The sequence below is a fragment of the Ambystoma mexicanum genome, chromosome 9 (genome assembly GCF_040938575.1).
Source record: "Ambystoma mexicanum isolate Mex_15411 chromosome 9, UKY_AmexF1_1, whole genome shotgun sequence".
Lineage (NCBI taxonomy): Eukaryota > Metazoa > Chordata > Amphibia > Caudata > Ambystomatidae > Ambystoma > Ambystoma mexicanum.
Genome location: NC_090931.1, coordinates 1021176095 through 1021196488, shown reverse-complemented (window position 1 = coordinate 1021196488; position 20394 = coordinate 1021176095). Strand labels below are relative to the sequence as shown.

Genomic DNA, 20394 nt, shown 5'->3' with positions numbered 1-20394 from the left:
TCCTTGCCTCGTATCCTTCTTTGTTCTTCCTTTCGCATCCTCTTTTTCCTTCTCTTTGTATGCTTGTGTTCTTCTTTCTTTTCCCGCTCTTCTTCCCTTTCTTGCACCCCATCAATGCCCTTATCTAACGTAATATCTGGACTCCCATCCAGTCATTCTGTACTATTGTTACTCCCCTAGCCTCATCTTTCACTTTCCTTTGTATCCTCGCCTCTTCCTCCATCTCAGTCTGTTATTTCTCTCATCACTCTGTTTACTTTCATCACGTGTTGGCATATATTTGCCTTCTGTGCTTCTGTTCTCTTCCGCATTATCCTCACTGCTATAAGCGAGGGGTTTGTATGTTGAATTAACATACCCTGCTGCTGCTTTCAATTCCTTTAAAGGATACAATCCCTGTTACTCAGTATCTGTGCTCCCTTTTCAGAAGGGAAGAGGAGTTTTTCAGGAGTGGAGGGAGGAGCCGAAGGAATTATATCCTCCTCCTTATGCTGAATAAGCATCTACTCCTTCTCAGGCCGATCTTTCTTGCTCTGATGCATTTTCCACGACTCTAAAATTGACAATCTTTTCTTTAACTTCTACCCTTTGTATGTAGCATGCAACTATGTCATCATATGCCACAATACTGTTCGACAACTAACCCTCTTGAGGCCACGGCCTGAGTTTTATTAGTTGCGCCTCTGGCCCACTCCACATGAAACAGTCTCATCTTGGGTGTGCATCTTGGTAGTGTCCTGCATCAGTGTAGAAGTGGAGTGTCTCCCATGATGACAAGTCGAGCTTGACTAATACTTAACAGATATATTTTTATTTTATCTAGTACACCACACTGATTAATTTGAACAGGCACCAGCAATTGGCGCTTATTACCAAAAAACATTTTTTTACCACTTCAAAAATCTATGCAATGATGGTCTTTGTTCCTTCGTTTACACTTTCTATCAATTGTAACCTTTTTGTTGTTTTATTATTGAGGTTTACAGGTCTTTTTTTATTATTCTTGTTTGATTTTTACCCTCCTGATTGATGCCAATCTCCCGATTTAAAAATCTGGTGATCACCTTCATTTTGTACTATTGTTTCATATATTCTAATCTAAACACAATAAAAGTTTTATACGGACATATTTTATAACTTCATACACATGCGCACTTTACATTTTCTGCATACACCTTCCTTTACTATCCTAAGTAAATGTATCTCGTCTCACTTTTTACTCCATTTTGGAGTAGGATACTCTTTTCCATTTGGCCTTGCCTCAAGAATACCTAAATACCCATATTTGGAGTTTAGAGTGTACCCTTCCGCCCCTCTTGGAACAAGGAATTGAGGCATCTATTTTTCATCTTTCTAATCCCCAAAAAACCTGTTATTTCTATACATATACTATACAGACCCTTCCCCTATTTTTGCCACCTCTGATGTTCTACTTACATCCATGGCTCAGCTAGAGTCCCTCAGCATCGACTCTTCCCCAATCGACCAGTTTGCCTTCAGTGTGCAGGGCACCGGTGGGGACCGGATAGGAATTTCGTCGAAAGGGCATCTGCCGACCGATTCTTCTCACACGTGTGCATTTGCGTGCCGATCTCCACAGTCGTCTGGCGGAATGAAGAGTCCAAGAGTCTAGATCTGGGCCTAGGTCGATTAGGATCAGAACAATCCGCTGCTACCAAAATGTGCTCGAGCACCATGAAGAGTCATGTGCTAGATGGAATTACCAATAATGATCTCTGACCCAAATAACTGGACAGACTCAAATAACATGGCAGAGTAGAACTTTATTATAAACATAGAAATAAAGTAGACCAATTTGGCGAATAACAGGCAGTAATTCACTCACAACCAAATGTGATTATACAAAAAATTTGAAACCTTGATATGCGTGATCCATGACATCATCCTACGTGGCAAACAGGAGGAGGGAGGGATTGGGTAAGGGAACATATGTACCTATAGTGTATACAAGTGTAAATAACTTCATTAGCTACCACTTATCTGGTGGGCACACCTCAAACCACCTCTAAATACATACAATAATGATTATAGCAGAGAAATTACAGCGGGCTGGTTCATGCAGGTTGCGCCATAGCCCCTCTCATTGTTTGGCCTGCTTTCCCAACCTTGGACATTCATCTCGTTACTAGCATGTAAGCAAAATTGAAACTCAGGTGCCACGAGCAACATCAGACTACTCCCCACTTTCCCACTTAGTCCATCATCTCAGTCAGGCATCAAGCCAAGGCTTCTACCTTGTAGTTGACCTCTAAGCCTGCTCTCTGTTCTGGGTCATTCAAGGGAGTGTAGGCACACTATTATCTTTCTTTTGGCTTTATGAATAGCCCTTGTTTTCAACTTCTGAATGATGTGTGAGGATGCCACACTTATCAATGTTGGCCTTCTAGTTACTGCTGTTTGATTCAATTGAATTGGGTGTCATTACCCTTCTTGGCCTGTAGAGACTGGCTCACTCCATCCTACATGGGTTTTCAGCATCTTTAATTGTCTAATACTTGTTTCTTGCAGAAATTTTCTCCTTCATTTAATCTAAGAGAAATATGTCTGACATACATGGCTTATCCTTTTGACTCCTTGTGTTTTGCAATTATTCATTGAAGTAGAATCATTGATCCGAGGCCAATAGACGCCTCTGTATTCCTCACACAAAGCTGTTTTTCCAGCATCTCCTGACTCTGCAGCCCTGGTCTGTGTCTGAGGTAGCCCGATTGGTTTTAATATGAGTCTGAAGCCCATCTTTACATCATAGCCGCTCTAGCCACATTATATTTTCCTCTGCAGCAAGATTCTATACGTCTCATCTACCTTGCATTTCCTGTGTATATTCATTTAATGATCATCAGGTTACTTTATCTTCTTTGCATATACGATTCAATTACATATTTCTCTTGTTACTTCCGTTAAAGATTTATTCTTTGAGTATTTTCATACTGTTTCAGTGAGTCTCTGTATCTTTCCTCTATGACGTCACGCTGCTCGTCAGATTCCAATTCTAGCTCTATGATGTCCAATGGTGTGTGCAGACATCCGTCCACCCTCTCAGTGCAAGGGTACATTCAATACAGTTGTCCGAGTACATATCGTCTCATATACTTCATGCGGAATTGGGATGACACCTGGTGTCCCACATAGGGCTCTTCTCCTACTGTTCCAGTATGATCAAGGTTTAGGGGGTGGAGCTAAGGATATCCACCTGCTCGTCTACATAGCTGTTGCTTGGGCAGACTTGGCACCTCTTCCCCGTCCACCCTGATGGAAATTTCTTTGCCCCCTTTTGACTGGCCAGTCCTCTCGCTCTACCAAAAGGGGAGTAGTAATGAAAGGACCTACCCCTACAAGCTCGTCCACTGGAGTGTGATGGTTGGGGCTGTCCGATATCGGCACCAAGTGATTTCACTGCCACCTTTGAGGTCTGCAGCTTCTCCAGACTCTCGTCAGCAGGGCTGACAAACTGTTGAATGCCGTTAAAGGGCATGTTGAGCAGACTGGACTGCAAGGCCGGTGCACATTCTGACATCAATGACGCAGACCTGCGTATTTCTGTCCACGCCACCATAGATCTGCTGATGCTGTCTTTAGAGTCCAATCCTGACTGGAGAGACTCACACATTGCTTCCTTTACATCTCTTAAGATGTTCAGGAAGCTGTCTCTTTCTTCCCCTTAGGGAATCTTTTCAGCTGCCATCGAGATACAGTCCCATAAGGTGAACGAGAAGTGCACAAGTGGCACTGGCTGATTTTAGCACCATGCTTCTTGCTGAAAACACCTTTTTGCCATTGCATCAAAATGCTTATCCCTATCTGGCAGTATCACGGGGTAAGCCGCTTGCTAGGACATGGTAGCTGCCTGAACTACCAGGCTGTCCGGTGTCCGGAAAAATAATCCAGATCACTACTTAGTCCATATTTCTTGGTGAGGTTCTCCTTCACAACTCTGTGCACAGTGGTACAGGCACTCATCCTTTGCAAGCTGGACTACTTATTGGACTCCCCCCAACCACACCTTCTCCCTGCAAGCTATACATAAAACAGCAGCAAGACCTATTCTGCAATCGCTCTACTGACTCCACATAACTTATTTCAAAAGGCTCTGCATCTTATAATAAACCAACCACCTCAAAACCCACTCCTACCTTCACAACAAACTGAAAACTATCACACAGTCACCTACACATTCCACTCTGCAAGCTAAACTGCACACAAGCAATGGGCACCATAAGCCTGCACTGCCCTCTCAACCGCATCTGCAACATCCCTTTCACCACCTTCTGCAAAATACTCTAAATGTACACCTCTTTACTCCACCCTACCCAGCCAAGCCTTTCACTATCCTCTATGCTGATCTTCCAATCCTGTTCTGAAAAATATTGTAACTTATTTTTCACCTCTTCTCTTTGAACTGAGTAAAGCACTAGAAGGATCTGGGTAATACCTGCACTTTATAGACGTTTAAAGTAAATAAGAGCACATTGAAGCAGAATTGCGTACACTCTGATTTTCCTGAAAACAGGTAATTTCTTATTGCACGCATACTTTGCTTGCAGTAAACTCAGCTATGCGTACCATCTATGAAAATGTTTCAGAAAGACTGCCAGCTATCAGATGCCAAAGTGGAATTTCTGGTAACATTGTTCCCACAATCAAAAGGATGATGCAAGCATTCAAAATCTCAATTTGGTTAATGCCTTATTTTGAAAGAGTGCTGCCCTTCAAACTCTCCCCAAAACACATTTCTCTTGACCTCTCAGACTTACACTGTAAAATGTGATAATATTGCTGACTTGTCAGCTCTAGCAACCAATGATAGTGGGAAAAGTGATTCCAACACCTTTATAAGCTTCACCACCTTAACACTCTTGTGGAACAACGGATGAAGAAACTTACAGAAACAGCCCGTTTCATCCAGTGCATGGCATATTTAAAGAAGAACTACTGCTAACAAGATAGGTATTTGTTAATCTGTTTCTATATACTATTCTCGAGCTTGAACATTGCAACATTGAATACAGACTGCAGTTTTCAAACATTGCTTATCTATTGAATGAGGTGAACAGTAGTTTTACAAAGAATTTGGAAATATGGTGGCAGACAATGCACATGTTTCTCTTTGCTGCCCACACTTAAGTGCCACCGCCTGCTGACAGTACTGCATCAGCCATTGAGCTACTGCCATATGAAGTGTAGGGAATTATAAAGCATTTTTGTATTCGCTCAATTTGCAAAACAGCTGGACTGTAATTGAGAAATTATTTCAAAAACAAAAAGAAAAAGGTTATTGACCAAGTCAATTTAACTCAACATGATTACCTTCTACAATATCCTCCTACAAATCAAGAAATTACAGTGATGAAATACACAATTGGTCTTTTTTCTAGGAGTATTCCAGTATACAACAGCCTGTCAATTATGATTTTGTTAGATAAAGATGGTGGTATTTGGAAATCTGACTCCAGGTTATTTGCAATAAAAGTAAATGTGGTTATTGCGGAAAAATTGCCTTTCAGAATCTGACAAAGCAAAGTCAGAGTGTGAATAATCTGGAGGTAACATAGGCTCATTGCTTACCTTATAGGGTATGTTTCATCTTTCCTTCTTTTATTTTCATACGGAGGTAGGGATTCCCATCCAAAGGTCAAACTCCAATCCACAATTCCCCGATTATGGTTATTTCCATAAGGAGAAGGCTTGCTGAACGAAAAGGTATTTAGGTCGATTGCTACAATATCAGGACTTGGAACAACTGTGTAGTTCTCTGCGATCCGTGCCAGCAAAGGTTCTAACCAACCATAAAAGCATTCACCTAAATTAAAAGAAAGCAGTGTACACACATTATCTGATTTGCCCCCTTCTGCTAGAGAGATCTGTTTTTAAAGTCAGTGCTTGGATTCATTCACAGCATCAATAACATGTAACCTAAAGATATTGGACACTAAATTCTTCCATTCTTTGTCATGGCATGATTTTCTCAAAAAGTTCATACTTTCAAATGTTAACCTATAGCCACTTTAGTTCCAAAAACATACACTTTGTCCAATGGATCTCTTTTAGCTAACTTTTTTAAAAAGCAGATTATCACCATCAAGTTAGGCTATATGATATTAAAGAAGGTCTACAAATAAATTGGTTTTATTTCTCCAGTTTATACATTTTTGGATTCAATATATACTCAGATTTGAGAAAACTGATTTAACATTTTTACAAACATGATTAAACAAACCAGGATATTGCATTTCTAAAAAGGAACCGACAATGAAATATCAATTACAAGTCAAAACAAAAACAAACAACTGATACAAAACACTCCAAATGTGAACCCATTAAAAAAATGCACACTATAGTAAAACTAATTCTAGGTTACAACACAGGATTAGATTATCTCATATTGCAAAGTACATGCCTTTAAATGCCATTTTCACAGTAAATAGTCATTGACCTATACTTACAGTGCGCATCTAAAAAAGTCAATGTTTCACCGGTTGCAAAAGAAGCTCCCAATAACCGGGCTGTAATTAGCCCTTTTCTTTCCTTTTGTCGTAGAACTTTCACAATTTTAAATTGCTTAACATATTCATCAAGTTCTGCGTGCAGGTATTCTAGAAAGAACACCAAAAAGAAATACCTAGTTAATATTAGGAACTCACAGAGGATACATTTGACATGCAAGTGAATTTTGTCTGGACAATGGTAAGGATGCAAGAGTGCCCACACAAACAGGTAGTATAGCTCAGTGGCAACGCACTCGTCTTGGCAGCAAGACGCAGAGCAACACAGGTTCAAATCCCGGCCCATCGCTTAGAAACCTCTTCGATATTAAGTGCGTTATAAATAACCAATTATAAAAAAAGAAGGTGAACTTCTCCTTGAATACATAACTGGAGAACATGCAATAAACATAGGTATGGCTAGGTAATTCAAATATAGGGCAGCCAAATCAGTTTGGAGCTTCAACTGTAAAAGAAAATGTTTACCAATAACCTTGTATTTGCCATGTTACCTGCAAACCCCATGTGATAATTTTTTAATAATGTTTAAATTGTGTTACGAGGTAGCTCCTTCCACATTGCACACATAGAAAGAAAATGTCAGCATACCACACATGCTCAAAGTCAAAATGTGTCATCATACTGAACATAAATGTATGGTCTCCATGTATTTAACAAAATTAATACATTTGCACAGTATTGTGTTATGCTACTCACACAAACTAACATCAATTAAAGAATGTGAACCGGTTTTATTGACTACCCAGATAATTCATATATCAAATTGATATTTTTATAAGTTATGGCAGGGCCACAGTAGTATCCTGAACACATTTATTTTTGGGTCTGTGACTTTCTTGGTAGCTAGAAGTTATTTGGGTGTCAAGGTGGTCTTCCTAGACTATTAGGCACGCCTACCTGGTCGCCCAAGAACTTCCAATAGGGTGAGGCATTTGGGAATGCACAAGCTGTTTGACCCCCAGGGCACATTCATGGGTGTCCTAGTGTTTGGTCTCGGCAATATCTTTACAGTTTCAAGTATGACCTAGTTTGGTACCCCCTCCATCACTTTTCAAGCACATTCCTGACCCAGGATTTAAATGCTCCTCCTCCCTTGCTCTTTAGGAAGGGCTGACTTGCACAGCTTCTCTCATATCTGGCTTGAGGTGTGGCATCATTCTACTTACTGACTTCCACAACTGCAGACATGCAACTTGTAGGGCTCCCCAGGTTCCACTGCTTTTCCCTTACTGACTGCACATATTGTATCTTGTCGACATGAGGGTTTCAGGGAGCACATTGGACAATAACATGGGGCTGGAGATTAGGTGGAGGCCCAGAGGAATTCCTTATATATCATCTCCAGGGTCAGAACTTATGATCCTGCCTCTAGGATCTCCTAGAGCACAACCTGCCGCCTCACAACTGTGACCTCACTGCAATAGTCTAAAGTCTTATTGGTAGATGGTAAACTTCCCACACCCTGCATGCCTACCCAGGACACCATCCACAATTATATTTTGCATGTTTTCATGACATCTTTATAAGGTGGTACTTCTGAAGAGTTCAATCTTAGAAAATCAGCGAAATAAACTAGAAGAAATAGACACCAATATGAAAGGATTTTGAGAGTTAAATTTGCACAAAACTGTTAAACAAAAAAACTAAAAAAAGTTATTCATGCACATGAAAAGATATACCCCTATAGAATGAAGAAGCAATATTAAGGAGATGCAGACTGCCACACTTGGGGTTTCAAAAAGAAACTCAGGTTTTCAGGCAAAGAACATAGCCCGGAATAGGTCTGCCCAACGACTGGAATTCTACTGCAACTAGTTCAGATTATGATTTGAGAGCAGGCCTTTGTAACACACGTACGGCCACTAGACAAACTGAATGACCAAGTACAATTTCAGGACGAACACAATGGGCAAGCCCCATACGTAGTCTTTTTTACTCCGACAATGGCAGACTAACTCCCCCTGCATTATGAGAAGCAGGGAATGGGACAGACATGCTCCACAAACACTAGTCATTAATCTTTCAGACACCCATTTAGGAGAAGTAGAACTATGTGTACTGCAGAAAAGACTCTAGTTTGTCCCGAAAGCTTTATTTGACTCCTTAAAGACACAGATACAATTGACCAGTTGGTTAACGTTCATTTAAAACAGCACTTCGGACACCAAGCAAATTCTGTATCCAAGGACACTACTGGCCTGCACAAAACATCACATTTCTATCTTTGACATATAAAATTGGTCACTTTTGAAAAAAAAATCCTTGTTAAAAACCTGGATGAATTACAAAATGCTATTCCCAATGTGCATAGCAAACTTCACCAAGAGTGAAACGTTATGCATTTTAGCATTACAAAACAAAAATAGTCATGAAACTGGCAGATAAAGGAGGCGCTATTGTGGTGATGAACACAGACAAAAAAAACACCATGGCGGCTGTCCTCAATGATTACACTAGCTATCAACAACCAGGGACAGACCCTACTGACCATTATCAGTCAATGATGAGGTTGGTCCTAAAAGAATCTTTTATAGAGGGATTTATTAGTCATAAGGGGGCAGAATTTCTCAGAATGGATTCTCCTAAGACACCAGTCATATATGCACTCCCAAAAATCCACAAAGGACGAACACCTCCACCAGGACACCGGATAGTGTCAGGTATCGGATTGATCCTTCACTCATTAACCCAATGTGCTTTTTTTAAACCATCATCAAGGATGATATACCTACAATGCACATCTTCATAAAAGACTGCACAGCAATTATGACATTTATTAAAAATGATATTCAACAAACATATCTTGGTTACCATCGATATCGAGTCTCTATATAATAAAATTCACCAACTTGCCATACTATTAGTAATCCAAAATATATTACAAGAGTGACAAAAGCAATTGGATTTACAGACATATTTCATCCCACAACTTTCTGAGATAGCCCTGACAAACAACTTTCTGGTTAAAGGATTTTATTATGCACAAATATCGGGCACTGCAATGGGAGCTATGTTTGCACCCAGTCTTGGAAATGTATATGTGGAAGACTTTGAAATGGACACAAACCCTTTACAAATATACTAGAGATGTGGAGAAGATGCATCAATGGCGTGTTTGTGATATGTAATCGTAATTATTCTAGAGTGGGTGATTTGATTACATGGCTCAATCAGCAAAATACATTTTCTAATTTCACACACAATCTTTATAGTGATCAGATTAATTTCCTAGACTTGAAAATCAAAGCCCAAGAAGATTGCTTGAGCACTTCTGTGTTCAAGAAACCCACTGACCAGAACAGTCTCCTGATGTTCAAAAGCTATCATCCTAGGACATTGTGTGAAAATCTTCCACTTGGGCAATCCTTAAGATACAGGCGCAATTGTTCCAAACGTCAGGAATACCAGGAAGCACAACACCTGACAGATCACCTATTCGTAAGAGATTACCCAAATAAACCTCTGAGACAGGCCTCAAATAGAGCACCAAATGTACCTAGCATTGTTGCACTTTCACAGTGGCAACAGACTGAAAATTATCCAAACAGAACAAGCACCATTTGGAGTTATTCACCCCTATTCAATAGAATAAAGATGAAAATCAAGAAGCTATGGCCGATTACAAATGTAGAAGGTTTGGAGATTTCTTCTCCCAGATTTGCAGTTAAACGCAGAAGAAATATGCAGGAACATTTGTATCATGCATATGACACTTCAGAGGCCAACACCCGTGTAGAGGATGAAGAGAATTATGGTCAAATCCACGCGCAATGGGACACGCTCCATGTGGGGCATGCTCTGTATGTGCACAAACCGACAGAACGAGCAAAACAATAGACATTGGTCTGAGACACAGAGAGGCTTTACCAACTGTAACCCCAAGAATGTTGTTTGTGATCACATGTCCAGGCAATCTCAGATACATCAGCATGATAAACAGACCGATTAAAAGGAGAACTACAGATCACAAATCTTGTACAAGAACTAAAATGATGAGCTGGTCTAACATGGAATATTTAGGAATAAGTTAAAAAACAAATATGGATGGCAATCTATCATGGTTGCTATTACTCTGAGAACAAAAATTGATTTTCAGGATACATACATACAAGATTGTACTACATGAGGAATTCCAGTGGCATTTACTAGCAACTAGATACATGATTGAGTTTCTAATAATTTAACTTCTAACTTTTGAACTTCTTGTACTGTTTGTAACTTTGATCAAGTCCAAATTTTACATTTGCTGTGATATTCACACACTGTAATCCACCTGCTTCTGGTACTCCTTAGTTAATGATGTACAACAATTCTGTTTTTTATAAGGATATCCCATCAGACACGAATGGTACGTCATGACGTCATGCTCTTGCTTGAAAAATCTGTTATTATAAGTGCCCAAAATGGCAGTGCAATGTCAATGACGTGATTAGTCTAAGCAAAGATTTCGATAGGTAAATGTTTCCTCAACCACTGCAAACATTCATTGTTATAAATATCTTTTTTACTGAAATATGAGAATTAGGGACTTTCAAGTCACCAAGAGCTCTGGCCTAGGCATGATCAGAAGTGTTGTTTCTATGTTTAGAAAAAGAAGGATGTCTGCACAAACGGCAACCCTTCTAATGCACCATCATAAAATACAAGCACACAGAAGCGGATTAAGTACAGAGGTAATTCTTTGACATATTTTGAAGACAACATTATAATTTAGGGTATTTCTGATCTTAGAGGGATTTACACAGTGTTTGTGTATTTATGTTCCCTCACTACAGAAATGCAAAGAAACCCCATAGATGTGGAAGACACATGTGGTTTACTGCCAGTAGCTTTCTTTACGGTCCTGATGAATGCTATATCATTGAATCCATTGCAGGAACCAGTCAACCATACCTTGATGGGATATCCTTTAACTATGTTGTCGATAACCTGCGCCGATTTTAGTATTCATTAATTTTCAAAAATTCACTGCACCATACATATTCATGGGATGAATACATGCCCAAAATCCCTTTCTGAAAGTATTCAGATATGGAGGATTAATGGCAACCCAGTTGCTAGTTATATTGGAGTAGCTTTTGTAGTTACATGTCCTATACACAAATGATAATCTTTTGAATGTGTTCTATGCTTTCCTTCTAGCCCTTTTAGACCGGCGCCACACAACCTTCACTTAAGGAAAGTTTCCTCCATCAGGGATAGTTTAGTTCTTCATTAGGGACATTTTGCACTTAACCAAAAATTATATAAAAAGTGTTCCTTTTTTTGTGGTATATGTTGCTTCTATCCCAAGTTCAAAGAAACAGGTCAGTAAGGAAGAAGAACTCCAATGTGTTTTACTTCCCACAACTTCATGACACCCAGGTCTACAGGTTTTCAATGAATGTGGCATTACAGCACAAACCAAGCCAAAAACATTGCAGGCAAGCAATTTCTAAATTGAGTCTCAAATAAATGTTGGTTTGGGGCTAATTTTTTTTGCTGGACTATATGTACCTTTGGGTGAGGTGGAATACAATAAATAAATTGTACAATTGTCAGCATGCCAACAAATCTGTATGTGATTGGCACACCTCCCTTACCTAACTGGCTGGCCAGGAGCCCTCACAAATTAGTCTGGATTTTCAAAAATTATGGGATTTTGCAAAGAATATCACTTTTCTCTTCCTATGTGCAGGAACATACCAGTGAGGAAGACAGATTTCATTTTTCTCCAGTTGTTCCAGAGAGTTTGGGGATAACAAACTACATGTGACTATCAAACAATTAATCTTGTTCCAAAAAGTATACAGGCATTGCATTCTCTCTCGAAATGATGATGCCTGATTTTGTAGCAATAACTTGTTGCTTCCTAAACAATTGTACTTCTGTGTCTGCCCTGAAGTTGAAATATTCCAACAAGTCTTAAAATTGTTTATGAAGGATGCGTCAAGTACGGTTGATTAGACAGTGTCAATTTTAATTGGTAATTCCATTAAGAAATTTGCTTCACATAGTTTCCATTGAGATACAAAATGAAATGCCTCAAAAGCCTCTAGACATGTTTTTGGCAGATCTTCAGGAGGTCTTAGTTATCTAAAAGAAGTGTTAAAGAAAAAATATAAAAATAAATCTATGTTCACGATTCAAAATTAGTCAATATTTGTAATTCTGAATGGACGCCTTGATGTGTCAGTCAAACGCTTCATTCTTATTCTTTTCTAAAAAGAATACATGCTTTTTACAACAGGAATGCTGATTTACATAGTCCAAGTATATGTAAATTCATACATTTAAGTATACACTTCAGTTATTTTGCTTCAGAGGACCTGTGTTGAAACCAGTTGCTAACATTCTAGTACTTTTATCATAATGGGAGTGAAGGATGTCCTACCTTCATTCGTTTATCTGGAAGTATGTCTGGAAGTTAAAGATATCTTATGTGGCGAGCGGGCAAGGATTCTCCCTTTATTTGAGCCAAAAGACAACAAAAATCAGTTATGTGTCAAAAGTTTTAAGAAAGGGTCCTCAAAGGATTCAATTGTAGTTCTTAACTCAATTTTCTGTACAAATGGGGGTTTCAAAAGAGAAACTGGATATGATAGTCCAGAGTTCGTATCTTGCATTTTCCAGTGATATCATCATGTTAACTGGGTATGTGATGTTGCCGCAGGTTTCAGAAAAGGCTACAAAAATTGTTATTGACATTAAAAAAGAAAAAAAACGATTATGAAGATAAGAAAACTAAAGGAAATAAAGTACAAATCCATCTTTGTGGAAACAATAACCATTGGTTCTCAGAAAGAGCTGTTCGACACACAGCATATGTATGATTGCATTGATTTCTCTTGACGTATGCATCAGACTGAAAGTTTCTTCGTGACCTTTTCATGGGTGGAATGTCCAACATATGGTGCATTCATAGACAATAAACTGTTGATCTTCCACTATTGTTCTTTTTCATTGATTTCTTATCCTCCTAATTGCATTGTTGATATAGACATGACCAGAGTTTATTTTCCAGATTTAAACCTAGAGAACAGCTGTGCATATATACAATCCATTTGGCTTCTTCCTGTCAGAGTTAGAGTTCTTTATTTCCTCCTCTTTTGGCTGCTTGGACTGTTGTAATCCCCATGAATTTAAAATGTTGGTTTGGTACTCCTGGATGATGTTCTTGGCAATGGACGGCCATGGGATTTTTTTGTCTCCATTTTGGATTGCCCTTAGATGTTCTAGAATTCTAATTTTAAAGTTTCCTTAGTGTACTGCCAATGTACCATTACTTGCAGTATTTGGTGTCACAATTTATACAGTCATTGATTGAGTTTTACCGGTGGGGAGTGAAATGGTTTGTGTTTTGTTCATACCTTACATTTCCCATATTTGTAGTTGCCATTTTTTGCTGGCATCTGCTATTGTGATTGTAATGTTCCTTTTCAGGTTCCAGAAAACTTGGACTTAAACTTTCTTTCAATATCTTCACTTTTATATAAGTGGTGGTGGGACTGTCCACCAAATCATTTGCTATTGTAGTGTCCAATTTCAAAATGTGCCCATGTTTTGGATGGTAATGATCAGAACTGTATGTGGTTATGACTCGTAGTCTAGATTATGTCTGTTCCTTCTCTTTGCATATACCCAGCAGAGGTTCTGCCCTATCTTTAGTTGCTGCTTTTCTCATGGCCATTTGTAATGTTTATTTTCTCAAATATTCTCTTTCCTTGAAATGGTCTATGCGTATCTATAAATGGTTGGCCATGTTCATTTCCATACAACAATTTGTTTTATTCCACAGGAATTCTCCATACGGAATATTGTTTTTTATATGCATTGGGTGATTGCTCATCCAGCTGATTATTTTTGGTACATTGTAGTCTTTATTTGATCACCATGTACATAGATTTCCAGATCCAGAAAATGTATTTTTTTTTTGATGTATTCCATTCTTAGTATTATGTTGTAGTCGTTTTCAGTAAGGTAATGTTAGTAATCTCTCAGTGACTTAAGATATTCTTTCCAAATTAGTATGTTGTCTATATAATGTCCCCCAAAAAATATTTTGGCTTCTTCTGTAAATGCTGTGTGTCTCCAAGCGTATTCTATTTAAAAATTGCCCATAAATAGGTTTGCATATGATGGAACGTAATTTTCACCCATTGCAGGCCCCTGTTTTTGACAATATATTTGATTGTTTAAAATGAAGATGTTATTGTGAAGAGTACATTTTAACATATCCAAAAACATTTTTCTATGTTCATAGTATGAGAGTGATTTATTTTTTTTAGAAATCATCTTTTAAACCTGTATTGTGATGTATGGCAGTGTAGAGTGAAGTGACATCCATTGTTGTTTAGATAAGATGATATAGTTTGTGCCAAGGGATTACGATAAATATCTATGTATCCTGAAATCCTTTCCATTATGGAACCTATTCCATTTATGATTGGTCTACTTTTTTGGAAACTTCTGTATTTTTGGTAAGAGGTAAATGGTAGCCATTATGGGATGTTCAAGTAACTGTATTCATTGTCATTCAACAATCCTAATGTATGCCAGTTCTTACTTGGTATGTTCCAATTGGTCAGTATTGATAAGAGGGTTAGAGTCTGATTTCTGGTAGCACCAAGTGTTGTTTAGTTGGTTATTTGCTTCTGATATATAGTCCTTTTTGTTCATGAGGACACATTTGCCTCCCTTGTCTGCGCTCTTGATGACAATATCTTTATTTTGTCTCAATTCTCTTATGGTTTGTCATTCCTCAAATTTTAAATTATGATTTTTGTGGTGAGGGTAGATAGATCAGCCTTAAATCTTGAACAACGGCTTTGTTAAACAGATCTATGGCATTATTTTCTGCCAAAGAATGCACACCTCAATTTAAGCTGCTGGCTGGTCACCAACCTGTAAAACCCAAGAACAGAAGGATAATCCCACGTACAGAGATACATCCCTATTACACAATTCTGTCTAAGCATGTTAAGATAAACATTGCATGTACATGCTTTTAATGAGCTTGGTAAACAGGGAGCTTGTGAAAGAGACAGTATAAGAGAGTTGTTCCAGACAACAGTCTGTAGCCATTTATAGAAGAAACAGAAAGGTAGGACCAGCAACCAAAAGACTAGCAGGACCATATTATTTTCTGCAGTTAAAGTACATAATTTCTTCCTAACAGACAATCACGTTCAAAAGAGTGAGAGCAGAAACATAATTTAGCTTTGTATCTCCAGGTGTCTGCTCCTTAGCACATGAATAAATCCCTGGAAAAGGTGTACCTATATACCTACTCAAAGACTTCCCCAGATTGGGTAATAAAACAGGTTTTGTTGGTAAAGAGTAATGTTAAACTCTTCGGGCAGGAGTTTCTCTGGAAAAGATCATTTTCTTGCCATTTTTCTAAATAACTTTTAGCACAAAGCCTCTTATCCAGGTAGCTAAAAAAAGGGAGTGGTGCTGCCACCTACCAACAGATTCTTTGGGTGGGAAGAATTAGAAAGTGTATTGCTTTACAACCTTTAAGGAAACAGATTTGTCGCCGACAAGGACAAGAAACCATTTTTCCTTCACGTGTAGGTCAGAAACCCCTTGTGTACTTGTGAGAATGGGGGCACTACAGGTCTTGGATCGGGGGAATGGGATGTGCTGTGGTCTCGGGAGCTACTGGGGAAACAATGGCATGCCAACAGTCACAGACAGCAGTTTGCCTGATATCGCCACCTGAGCCGGCTGCGCTGTCACCGCGCCGGCTGCTCTCGGATCAGTCCAGGCCTCTGACTCTGCGGCAGCACAGGCTGGGCTCGGCAACCTGCAGGCACCAAGTAAAACCCTTCCCTTCTGACATGCATAGGCAGCCGGCCCCAGGAACCCAACTTCCATGCATGGCCTGCCCGTCCGACATCAGAGGGGGGGTGGGATCAGGGGAACCACCGCCATGAGCCCCATTGGCTCTCCTCACCCGCACGGCCTACAGGCCCCGGACCATCAGCACAGCAACTCAGCCGAAAAACCTCCAAGGTGGCGGTGCTAGACCGACTGGGTCTAGATGAAGAGGCCTACAGAGTGAAATTAAGAGACACAATGTTGAAACCCGGAGAAAATCCACACCAACTCTTATCGGGTTGAGGATCTCGTGCAGAAGTGGCTGCAGGTGCCTGGCCCAGGTCTACAAGACATACTGGACAAAATCACCTTGGAGCAATTTGTAGAGGGCCTTCCCCCTCCGATGCAAAGATGGGTCCGTCAGCACCACCGACCCACTTTAACAGAAGCCGTTGACATCGCCTCAGCATATCAGAAGGCCGGGGGAATAAACCCTACTTAACAGGCCCATCTACACGTAGCATGATGCCCCTCCATGAGTTACCTGTATCCAAGAGCCCTAGACCCCTGTTACCAAGGTAGAGGCCAACCGAGGAATGCCCCCCTCGGCCAGAAGATAGAGAAACCAGCACCGAAGGCCGATCACCTACATTGGCTATTGGATTACACCAGCCTCAGTGCTATGACTGTGGGGAATGGGGCCACATAGCCCGCTTTTGCCCCCGAAGAAGTGGAACGGAGCCTATGGAGATTGGGTATATGAAAGCAGAACCAGGAACCCCGTTCGAGCGACCATATGCCAAGGACATCAGGGTGGATGGGATACCAGCCTGGGCATTACTGGACAGCGGAAGCAGACAGATCGCCATACTGCCAACCGTAAATGATTTGCGTTACTTACCTTATGTACATGTACCTATACATTGTATACATGGGGACGTGAAAGCCTATCCCATGAAAACTATCCAAGTAGACGTAGGCCCTAATATCACAAAACTGCAAGCTGCTGTCCTACCCCGGTTGTCATCAGGACAGATCTACCCCTCTTCCACCAGGCAATAAATGCCCTGGACCAGGACTGGTGGGGTGAAGCACCATTCGCCCAAGAACCATTAAAACCTGGTACCAAGGGTCATAAGAAAACCAGTACTGAAAGAAGGGAAAACCGTCTTGCTCGGTGCAAATCTATGTATGCCACCCAGCGAATAGCCTGGAATCCCGAGGATCATGAGGAATCCATCCAGGAAGAGACCTTGACGGACCCCACCCTTAGAGTTGCCTGAGAAAGGGCTCTGCAAGAAAAACATCCCGACATGACTAAGGGACCAGGTTTTATATCCAGGCAGGGTCTACTATCCCGGGTCTACCTGGCTGAGGAAAGCACCCGAAGGGAACAATTGCTTCTACCCAAACCCCATTGCCTGATCATACTCCAACTGGCCCACAACCACCCATGCATGGGCCATATGGCCTCCCGAAAACCCAACAAAATATCTTAAAGAGGTTTTACTGGCCAGGGATTTATGGAGACGTCGCCAAATTCTGCAGGGAAATGCGAAACCTGTCAGCTGAAAAGCGGGGAGAAACCAGCCAAGGCTCCGCTACAACGTATGCCTTTGATTACCATACCCTTCCAGCACATCGGTATGGATTTAGTAGGACCAATGCAGCTGGTAAGAAGGGGGTACAAGTACTTTTTAGTTATCATGGATTATGCCACCAATTATCCTGGGGCCTTTCCCCTAAAGGGGGCGTCAGCAAGACCAATATGTGATCAGCTAATCCCCTTCTTTTCACGGGTAGGCCTGCCGACAGAAATTACTGATTAAGGAACAAACTTCATGTCAACAATCATGCGCCAGGTCTGTGAAAGACTACAGATAAAACAATTACGCACCTCAGTCTACCATCCCCAGATGGATGGACTGGTAGAGAGGTACAATAAGACTATAAAGAAAATGCTCAGGAAGGTGGCGGGACCAGAAGGAAGAGACTGTGACCGAGAAGTACCCCTAATCCTGATGGTGTTGAGACAAACCTCAATCCTCCACCTGGTTCTCGCCTTTTGAGCTACCATTCGCGAGACAGCCCCAAACGGTTCTGTATCTGGTCAAAGTAGACTGGGAAAACAACCAGGAAATCTCCTTAACCAAATATGCAGAAAAACTGAAAACACCTAACCACACTGCGAACAATGGCCGAAGCCAATCTAGGGTAAGCCCAAGATAACCAATAAAGAACATAATAAAGGGAGCCGTTTAATTAAGTTTCAACCAGAGCAACGTGTACTGGTCTTGTTACCCACCAGCACCAACAAACTTTTGGCGTGGTGGATGGGACCATATGTAGTGAAAAACGTCCTGGGACCAGTCAACTATCATATCTATCAACCCGACCGGACTCCTGCCAAGGTATATCATATCAACCTCCTAAAAAAATGGGCAGAAACTGCCCCTGTAGCCATCATGGCCTCATATGGGATGAAGGAGGAAACCCCTCAGTCGACAATGCCACACAACTACCTGGAGAGTGTACAGTGGGGAGAAACCCTGATGGACCTACTGAACGAAATACGGAAAACATTTAAAGCCCACATAGAAGCGTTCTCTCCCCTACCTGGTAGGACCAAGGTTATGGAGCACCGCATTGAGACCCTGCCCGGACAGACAGTCAGGCTCCGACCTTACCGGATCCCAGTGGCCTGAAGACGGGTAATAAAGAACGAAGTAGCAGAAATGGTCCGGTTGGACATCATAAAACCATCTACTAGCACTTGGTGCTCACCGATTGTACTCGTGCCCAAACCAGATGGGTTGATGATCCGGTTTTGTATGGATTACAGACAGCTCAACGCAATTTCCCAATACAAAGCCTACCCCATGCCTAGGATGGATGAACTTCTGGAAAAGCTAAGTTCTGCCTGTTACCTCAGCACTTTAGACCTCACCAAGGGGTATTGGCAGATCACACTACAATCATTGGATAAAGAGAAAACAGCTTTCTCTACTCCCCAGGGGCTCTTCCAGTACAAGGTATTACCCTTCAGGTTACATGGGGCCCCGGCTACCTTTCAGAAATTGATGGACATCCTTTTATAACCCCACGATAACTATGCGGCTGCATACCTGGACAATATTGTGGTATATAGTGCTTCGTGGAGAGAACATCTAGTACATCTCAGAGAAGTGGTTGACACCTTAAACCATGCAGGTCTGCACATCAATCCTAAGACGACTGTTCTAGGAGCCCAGGAAACCAAATACTTGGGTCATACCATTGGGGTGTGTTATCAGAACCCAGGGCTCCAAAATTGAGGCAATACAGACCATACCTATTCCCACCACCAGGAAGCAAATAAGAGTGTTTTGGGGGTTTATTATTACACGCACTTCATTCTCGACTTCTCAATGCTGGCAGCCCCTCTGACCGACGCTCTGAAGAATGGAGGATCTGCCGACTTATCTGCCAACATCGCTGCACTGCAAGCCATCGAGAGGCTGAATCCCAGCATTACCTCACATTCTGGGCTGAAATGTCCCGATTTCCTGAAACATTTTTACTTTTAGACAGACGCCTCAGGCCAAGGGTTGGGCACTGTCATTTTGCAGGAATATGATGGCGTCCTGCATGCTTTGTGAGCCGGAAGCTTCTGGCACATGAGGTTGTGTACTCGAAAATTGAAAAGGAGTGCTTAGCCATTAAGTGGGCGGTCGACTCCTTGCGTTATTTAATGGGGAGGCAGTTCACGCTGTACACCGATCACATCCCTTTGCAATGGCTCACCAGACACAAGGACGCCAACCAGCGGGTGTTGCATTGGTTCTTATCCTTCCAGCCTTTCGACTTTATCACCCTGCATAAACCTGCCAGGTTTCAGTTGGTGGCTGATTACCTGTCCAGATGCACAAACCCGCCCGACCGCTCCCTGTGGAATGGGATAAATTGAGAACGGTATGGTCGATGATATAAACATGAACTTCACGGATATAGAATGGAGGGGTATATTTAGGGTGAGTGCCAATGTCGGTGCTGATTTGAACCTGTGTCTGATTAGACAGAAAGTAGTGGG

The 20394-nt window shown here is 41.1% G+C and overlaps 1 protein-coding gene across 9 annotated transcripts in view; it reads right to left on the bottom strand.

Annotated features, from left to right (window-relative positions):
- The window catches only part of GALNT3 (polypeptide N-acetylgalactosaminyltransferase 3), a 684564-nt gene that overhangs the window by 315012 nt on the left and 349158 nt on the right, over positions 1-20394 (bottom strand). For all 9 annotated transcript variants that reach the window (XM_069616285.1, XM_069616286.1, XM_069616289.1 and 6 more), the window contains 2 exons: positions 6465-6614; positions 5587-5821 (listed from right to left, as the gene is read on the bottom strand). In XM_069616285.1, the coding sequence (XP_069472386.1) occupies positions 5587-5821; positions 6465-6614 (385 nt within the window). The remainder of the gene's footprint in view (positions 1-5586; positions 5822-6464; positions 6615-20394) is intronic.